The 9174-nt window shown below is 33.5% G+C and overlaps 1 protein-coding gene across 1 annotated transcript; it reads right to left on the bottom strand.

The window, feature by feature from the left end:
- Positions 1-565: 565 nt before the first annotated feature.
- On the bottom strand, positions 566-6827 carry LOC130968971 (probable methionine--tRNA ligase). The gene is made up of 17 exons (XM_057894503.1): positions 6541-6827; positions 6253-6397; positions 5835-5988; positions 5490-5645; positions 4926-5150; positions 4693-4836; positions 4082-4172; positions 3848-3954; positions 3622-3736; positions 3151-3278; positions 2981-3046; positions 2752-2880; positions 2476-2619; positions 2271-2391; positions 1566-1798; positions 1368-1469; positions 566-1081 (listed from the first exon to the last, which is right to left on the bottom strand). Exons 1-17 carry the CDS (start codon positions 6656-6658, stop codon positions 851-853), a joined length of 2409 nt encoding a protein of 802 aa, XP_057750486.1. The 5' UTR covers positions 6659-6827; the 3' UTR covers positions 566-850.
- Between the last annotated feature and the right edge of the window lie 2347 nt (positions 6828-9174).

Below are 9174 nucleotides of genomic sequence, written 5' to 3' on the forward strand. Positions count from 1 at the left end.
AAGTAGAGGAAAGGAAGGAGGAAAAGGCCTAGCTGATTTTTTTTCCATCACGATATCCCTAACCTAGTAGGTCAATGATTTGTTGTAGATCCAATCTCCTAGTAGGTCAATGATTAGTAGGTCAATGATTTTGTTGTGGATCGAAGCTCCATTTAAGAGTTTACTCCTAGCTAATGGGCTGCTACATGCACAAGGCTTAATTCGAACCTCCAATACTTGCTTAGACAAACTAATGAAAGTAGACAAGAATTAACTCGAGTTTACATTTCTACTCTCTAGGTTTAACCAGTCCCGGCCGGATAACCCAAACATGAACCATAACACGGTTTATATAATAGACCGGATCAATCCTTTTCTTTTTGGGTTTTACCAAAGTTGCCAAGAAAGAGGGGCTAGTTCTGACCAGAATTGAGAACCAGCATGGCCCGGTTGCCGACATTCTCTTTACTTTCAATTTCACTCACTGCCATCTATCCTTTTTGTTCAGGAGCCGTTTACCATTCATCCTATAGTAATCTTTGTCCTTTGAATAACCGTAAGCGTCTCCATCACAAGATGTTCAACATTGGCTTTGAAGGAATGATTGCTTATATCATCATCGTATGAGCACGTGGCACAAGAAAAGTACAGAGAACAACTGAAATTTAGCCGAACATCTTAACAATTTGGGTCCGGCTCACAAAAAATGAAAATTACTCATCAATGTATATTCTAAACTTAAACATGAAAAGCAACAACAATCTGGCTAGTCAATAAAGTAAGGGATAAATTATGTTTTATCTTTTCCTATTTAATTAATTTATATCACTCTGACACACACTCCCCAACACTGAAAACCTTTGATGTTTGTCTACCTAATTGATCCATTTTGTATGGATGAGACCTTGCAAACACCAGCTGATGTGGTTAGTGGAACATCTTTGTAGCATGCCACTAGTTCCCCATTACTTTGCAGATCCACTTGCAATGTTTCCCAGACTTTCTTCTTTGGGTTCAAGAGTTCATCAGGATTACCTTCAAACCCTGGGAATGTGACTCTTTCTCCAACTTTCGCTGAACTGGGTGGCTCAACCAACTCCACCTATGAGCACAGCAATCAGAAATTTAGCACTCTACTACTCTAATACCTCATGTGAAAGAAGTACTTGAAAGGAAAACAAAAAAAAAATACTTCAAGCAAGAAAATTCCAAAGAAATTCAAACGCAGCAACAGTGTGGTTAAAAGATACACGCAGCGGTTATGTACACGCAGCGTGAGATCATACATCTTTTACTAATCATGATTCAATTATTTTCTTTGGTAAACAAACAAACGAAATATATGCCCACCAATGTACATACATGTAAAGGCATTGTGTTTTCCTTACCTTGGTGTGATCACTATTTGAAGCAGCTAGAACCATTGCTTGGGATTTAATTCCCCTCATGGTTGCTGGCTTTAGGTTGCAGAGAACACAGACCTTTCGATTCTGAAGAAATTTATTAGGATTAGTCAAGCGATAGATAAAACAGTACCTACAAAAGTAGTTATATAAACAGGATATACACATGCTAGTTGAACAGACCTGCATTTCTTCAAGTGGTATATACTTGACAAGCCCACTAACAACTGTTCTGGGCTGTTCTTCGCCAACATCAATCTCTTCCACGTATAGTGAATCAGCATCGGGATGTTTTTGAGCTTTCTTAATAAGGCCAACACGTATATCAAGCCTGCTGATGGTAATTTCTGGCTCAGGAGCAGCTTTGTTTTTGCCATCATTTGATGACTTTGACGATGATTTTTTCTTTCCACCATCTGTTGCAAACAATGGCATTAATCTGTGTATCCGATCTTTAAAACTTCGAAAAGAGTATGCAATCAGACACACCATAACAAATGAGATATATCTAATGATTGCTATGATAAATAAGAATTAGTTAATGGTATCATACACAAGGATGCAACGATTGCTATATTATGGGTTATTAAGTTAAAAAGGAGCAGCGTATTATAAATGGTCCAAGAAGCTATTTATTGTATTGGGGGATAGGATTGACTGTCACCTCTTCGTGGTGAAGTACCTATCTGTGATATTTAGGGACATCTAAGGCACTAATGCATATAGTTTTGATACTTTTCCAACCCTTGTCTTCTGGTTTTGATATTCCGCGGAAATAATAGGATATCTCACCCTCTATCTTTGTATACTATTTCTTTCCCTCCAAAAACCAAAACTTTTCTAAAATTAGAGAAAGTAGATTAAATAAAAATTTATAGAAAACAAAACCTGAAATTTTTGTCTTCTTCAGTTCCTCGGCGACTTTTCCAGCTTCAGCCTCTGCACGCAAGATCCTATCAGCTTGACTTCCCGCAAATTTCTTCCTGTAGAACTCTACATCTTCATCTTTCTGTTTAACAACATTGAACAAATCAATAAATCACACAACTAGAATGCAAGGATCTTTCCTAATTCATGAAAAACAAGTCAATACCAGTTCCTTGAACAGTGGCTGCGGTTTCCCAATTTTATGGCCAGCATTTAGGATCTCCCAAGGTATCTTTGCCTTGTTAACATCTCCTTTTTCGTCACAAAGCGAAAGATGCAATTCCGTAGACAAATTTAGCTGCTTAAATACCTTCAATGACAAAACAGAAAAAGTACCCAGAATATATTGCAATATAAAAAATCTCAGTTTTTGTTTGGGGAAAAAACAAACAGAAGACCAACACTACATCGGAAAATCACGTAAAAAGGGAAGTGAATTTACCTCCTGTGTTAATGACGGCATAAAGGGTTCCAATAAACATGCAAGAATATATACAACCCCAACCGCAGTTTTCATAACAAGAGAGCAAAGAGGTTTGTTTTCCTTGTAAAGGCGCCAAAATTCACATTCCTACAAAGTTAATTAAGAAAAAGGTCCAGAAGCAAGTTACACAGCCATTTAACATAACATTGGTGTTAAAATGCCAACAAGGGGAATGGAGAACAAATACCTGCAGATATCCATTCCCCTCGGTGGATATGGCCATTGCAATTTTCAATCCTTGTTTCAGTCTAACCTGTCCCCAGATTGCAAAAAGAAATGTCATAATAATAATACAGTGCACTGACTCAGAACTCTAGCAATCACAAAACAATGTTGTTTCAAAAGAGGATTGGCAACCTTCTCCATTTCCTCTATGTACTGGTCCACGTATGCAAAAATTCTTTCAGCCAATTTTTTGGTAGGATCATGGGATTCACTACTTAGACCATCAGCAAGAGCAGGTATAGCAGAATCATATCCTTGACCTATATAAGATGGAGTTAGTAATAAATGTTATTGCAAAAGCAAAGCAGGTCAAGACAAACATTTCTTTGGACTCTTATTACTTTTCAACACATAAATATTGTAGATGATTAACCATATGTCCAGAATCCATTAAATGAACAAGATGAAAGCAGCAGATAAATGACTCCAATGTAAGCACTGTGCACTTGACTTCCCAAATACTGATAAAGGACAACAATTTGTTTGCAGTTATGTAGTTCCAAAATAATGTACTCATAGTCCTTAGGCATTTAATTCCTACAGATCTGTAGTAGCAAATCAATAGATATTTCAAGATGTAGATGCAGAAAAAGTTCAACCAACCTTCAGGTTTGGCAATAAAGCTCAAAACTCGGTTGATAAAGTTGCCCAAATTATTCAGCAGCTCACTATTTAATTTTGCTTGCAAATCAGGCCATGTAAATAATGTATCAGATACCTACATTGCATAATCACATTCAAGTACTTAATAAAGGGAGACAGAATAGAGCATACAATTATACTTCATGAGATACAAGTTATATTCCAAAAGTACATTTAAACTAGTTACCTCGGGCCTATTTGTGAGTAAGTAATATCTCCATACTTCAACTGGAATATTAGTATCTTTTGCATCATTACCAAATACTCCTATGCCTTTGCTTTTAGAAAACTTCCCTATAAATAAGTTGAATTTGAGGCAAATTTCAGTTAGTTCAACTTCAAACTATTCAAATGAAAATCAACAAGCAGTGATGTCTCAATAAATCACTTATCAATAAACATGACAAGAAAAACAACCAACCTGCTTCATAATTCAAGTATTCAGTAACACTAATAGTCTTCATCAAGGTCCAATTTTCACCAGTTCCAAGAAGAGTAGATGGAAACATCACCTGAAGAAGCAATTCAATCAGATTCTAAAGAAGTATTTTTCCAATCATTCTAAACTATACTCCATTCTGCAATGCAATTAAAGGCTGTCTTTTTCTTGTTGACCGGCTCGACTAAGCAACCAGGTGATGCATAACATAACTAAACTTGTAGGATCCATAGAGCAAAGCAATGTCAAATTGTCAATGGAGCACAGGCTATACACTTCAAAAAATGTGGCAACCATAACAAGCTTTGCAAGTAATGAACGTCATTAGAGGGAAAAGATGTGCACATGTACAAACAGTATGCAGCTGAGACTTCGAAGCAATTCTCATAAGAACAAGCAACACTAGCAAATAAAATTGTATTGAAAACAATATAAAATTAACAGAAGGATCCATTTTAACTAACGGGAATCACTGATGACACTTGGGGGGAAAAAAGAACATAGGAAACAAGATATTAACATGCATTATCCTGGAAACTATAGGAGCAATAATGGTACATAAACCCTGAACTACGATAAATCTAATAACTTACAGTGTGGAAAGGCACATTGTCCTTGCCCATAAATTGATACAACTCCACATTCTCTGGGTTTTTCCACCATTTCTCCCATTCAGTTGTGTAGCATGCAGTGATTGAGACATACCCAATAGGTGCATCAAACCAAACATAGAAAACCTTCCAATTTGAATAATATGATTATAAAATTAGTGAATGAAAAAACAAGCAACATGTTCTTTTGTGAAAGACTGAACAGAAAAACTAACCTTGTCACTGTATTTTTCATGTGGAACGGGAACCCCCCATTTCAGATCCCTGGTAATACAACGTGGCTTTAATCCTTCTCTAAGCCATGAAGCTGTTGTTTGCTTAGCATTTGAACTCCATGACCCTTTCACCTCCTCTATGTATTTTTCCAATTTCTCTCTCAACAGGGGAAGTTCAAGAAACAAGTGATCTGTATCACGAATTCGTGGAGTATTTTGACAAACCTGTTTAAGATGTGAAAATCTCAGCCAAAAGTTCATACTGCGACAACTATATTTGTATTAGAACATAACAAGTTAGTCAATAGTGCTCAAGAAACCTGAACTACATTAAATAATTAGAAAGAACCAAAGAAGGAAACCCCATGCAACGGTGAAACAAAACTTTAAGGAAAAGGATTATGTAATGGAAATAATACTAAAAAATCTGAGCTCAATAAGATCATCCAATACAATCACAAGTCTAGTGAGAAAATTCTCCCATTAATTAGATTAAAAACCGCTAGTTAACCAATTGATGAAAGCTATATTGAGAAGTTAAGAAATAGATTTGTAGTATACTACCTTACACCTGGGAGTTTTCAATTCTGTTGGATTTAGAAGCTTCCCACACTTCTCACATTGATCTCCTCGTGCAGAGTCATACTCACACCCTGGAGTTGGGCATATACCCTCCACAAGCCTATCAGCTAGGAACCTTTTGCATGTGTCACAGTAAAGCTGAAATATGATAGACGTTTAAGCAAAAACAAAGCATGAGAAACATGTCTGTGAAAAAACTCAACATCAGTAATGAACCCTTCATTTACAACCAATTACAAGTGACAAATGGTGTCAACAGAAGAAAATTATTAAAAATTTATATAGGTAACAATTTGTACTGAAAAGTAATAGATAACTCATCATCACCTGCTGCATTGTGTTCTCTGAGAGCCATTTGTTGTCCAACAATCTTTTAAAAATTGCTTGGCAAACTTCAGTCTGCTGTGGGGCTGAAGTCCGCCCAAATTCATCAAAACTTATATCAAACCATTCATAGATATCCTTATGAATTGCATGGTACCTACGAACACACAAATACCATAAAGTATAAATATGGCTCTAGAATTGATCAAACTCCAAACAACAGCATCATCCTTTGATTATTCATTCTCACAACAGATAATAAGAGCAAAAAACAACCTACTGAAACAACACTGCCACTGCCAATCCAATTTTCATACCACAACTAAGCTAAGTAATTAACACATTACACCTCATCAAATAAACTATAGTAAGTAAACAACATATTATTAAATCACAAAAATAAGTAAGAGGAAACAAGTACTTGTCACAAATCTCCTTGGGAGAGCAATTCTCCTCCATAGCTTTAGTCTCTGTTGCAGTGCCATACTCATCAGTACCGCAAATGTAAATAGCATTGTAACCGCGGAGGCGACAGTACCGAGCATACACGTCAGCACTCAAGACACCTGAAAAAACAATACACACATTCTCATTCACCTAACAATAATCAATCAGATTCATTTCATTTCGATTTCAATTTCATTTCCGGCAATCACAAATTCCAAATCAGAAAATTTCAATTTCAAGAGAGAGGGATAGGGGAACGCACATCCAATGATGTTGCCAAGGTGAGGGACGTTGTTGACGTAAGGCAAGGCGCTTGTGATGAGGATGTTGCGTTTGCCTTTCACGGGAAGCTTCGGCGTTTTCCGATCGTTCGCCGCCATTTCAGGTGACCGGAATCGTAAATGTGACGCCGCCGCCGGAGAAATTGAGCAGCTACGCCGCCAGAAGAAGCGCGACAGAGAAGGAGAGAGAGTGAGAGATGAGAGAGAAAGTGAGTGAAGAGAAGCAGCTAGGGTGTGTGACGTTACAGTAAGCTTGCACGCTGAAAATCCCTGTATCATGCTTTGCTTTCATTTCGATTTAGGGCTCAATATTTATATTCCTGCCATTTTGCCCTTCCTTACTAACTGTTTTTACTTTTTAGTTTTTTACTTTGTTATATTTGTCATATTATTGTTACAATTATTATGTAATAGATCATGTAAATTTCTTTTTTTGGTATTTTGAAAATGAATAAAAAATATTGTTTTATTTAAGGGTTTTAATTTTATTGCATTGCAGTCAATGACCAAAATTCGATGGTACATAATGTTTAGACTATTAAATAGTTTCTATAATAAAATATATTTTTTAAATTTTTTAATAATTATCAAATAGTCTTTATTTAATTTTAATTATAAATTTTATCTTGTATTTTATAAATTATTATTTTATTATTTGTTATCATATTTATCAACAATTAAAAAAAAAATAACAACGAAATAGATCTTCTATTAATTATGATCTTTATAAATATTTTATCTAATCAATTAATTTTTTATCTCTTAATCCATTACATCTATAAAAATTAAAAAAATTGTGTTTGTTAGTAATTTAATTGATTGAAAGTACAACCAATTCATTGACAATATAGGTTTTTTCAAAATATCCGTTTTTTTATAACTATTCACGCGATCAATGTAAAAAATAATTATTTTTACTAATATAACATTACGTAATTAAATATACATATAAAATTATTTTAGTACATCAAAATTAAATTCTTATCTTAAAAGACAAATTTTACTTCTTTCTTTCGGTGTTTTTTTATAATATTACTTAAATCAGGTTAATGCTCAATTTTCTATTGATAAAATTGAAATAACCTGCCTTAATTAATATAACTTATATAATTTAAGATTATTATTAGTATTTTGAAACAATGTGTATATTGAATTTTTTTTTTCTAATTCGTAGGCAAGTATTGATATCCAACCAACCATAATCATATTTTCAAAGTTATTAAGTACTTCTGGGTTGAATTTATGAGTATGTGAAACATACATATAGCATGTATATGACATATATTTTTATATGAAGGAGTCTTGATTCTAGGGATGGCTAGGTAAGCACTTTTTCTTATTGTGCAATAAGACTGTGTTTGTTTAGTGTGTGTATGGCTAAGACATAGATATGGTGAAACATGTTTTATATTTGGTTTGTAAGATACAAAAAATATACACAATATACATGTGTTTAGTGTCTCATTAAAATGATAAGATAGGAAATTAAAGTTATGGACACTAATCTAAAACATTTTTTTTGGACTATTTTATCTTCATCGATTTTTTGAAATTTTAAATTTCTTATAAATCCTAATCAATTCTGAGCTCTTGTCTTCTATTTTTTAAAACTTCGTTTGTTCTTCATTGTGGGTATGTGTTAGTTGATTCTGTGTAGCTTTTTATTATTCTTAGGCCCAGTAACCAATTTAATTAAGCTCATTTTGATAAAATAACTTAGACAATAAATGACTCTGTTAAAAGTAAATTATAAATAAGTTATTTTGTATTTGAATTTTTAATTCTAAAAGTACTTATTTTATAGAAATGTGATGAAAAGTAGAAGTATTATGAGAGAAGTCATTTTTTTAACTTCTCTATAAGCTCCTAAATAGCTTCTTAGAAAGTTGCAATTTGATTTTGAAAATTGCACCAGACATTAATACTACTACTTTTCATAAGTCAAAAGTTAAAAAAAGTTACTTTTAAAGTTTTCCAAACGGACCCTAAGACAATCTCCTTCTCCTTTTCACAAACTTTAACTAATTCTAATCTCTTTTCCTTTGTTTCTGGCTTTCTACAACTTTGTGTCTTCTTCACTTGTGTGTGCTGTCATTTTTTCTGAAATTTTTTATTGTTCTATCACAATTTTTCTCCTTCATCTGTGCTAGAAAACTCAACTCAAAGTTTAAAATAATTATAATATTTTTGTTTGTTTGTATGTTGTTATATTGGATATTCTTTTTTTTTTTGAGCACGTATGTGTTAGGTACTCTTCTGTTCTCTCTGTTCTGAGTATGCAAATTTATAGTTTTAAATATCTGGAATGATTATATTTTTAATGGGATTTGGTTGGAGTATTATGTTTAAGGTTCAGTTGGAGTATTATGTTGGGTTATCTTGTTGTTTTTTTTTTTTTGGTCAATAAAATAGATTATAAGTGATGGTAACTAAATTAAGAGTTCTCCATTTATATATCAAAAACTATTAGCTTGATAATATGAGTATGTTATTATGTAATGAATATTTTCTCCATTTGAAGTTTAATTGAAATGATAAAGAAAAGCTTATTTTTTAGTGTTTTCATACTGGATAATAGAATTTATTTTATTTTTATGCATTTACTTTTTATTGTT

The sequence above is a fragment of the Arachis stenosperma genome, chromosome 3 (genome assembly GCF_014773155.1).
Source record: "Arachis stenosperma cultivar V10309 chromosome 3, arast.V10309.gnm1.PFL2, whole genome shotgun sequence".
NCBI classification, from domain to species: Eukaryota; Viridiplantae; Streptophyta; class Magnoliopsida; order Fabales; family Fabaceae; genus Arachis; species Arachis stenosperma.

Bases quoted from the DNA above. Each gene is read 5' to 3' on its own strand.
- LOC130968971 (XM_057894503.1), bottom strand. From the start codon at position 6,658: ATGGCGGCGAACGATCGGAAAACGCCGAAGCTTCCCGTGAAAGGCAAA. The intron at 5,989-6,252 runs GTACTTGTTTCC...GTGTGTTCGTAG, and splicing joins CCCAAGGAGATTTGTGACAA to GTACCATGCAATTCATAAGG. The intron at 4,173-4,692 runs GTAAGTTATTAG...TTGCTTCTTCAG, and splicing joins ACAATGTGCCTTTCCACACT to GTGATGTTTCCATCTACTCT.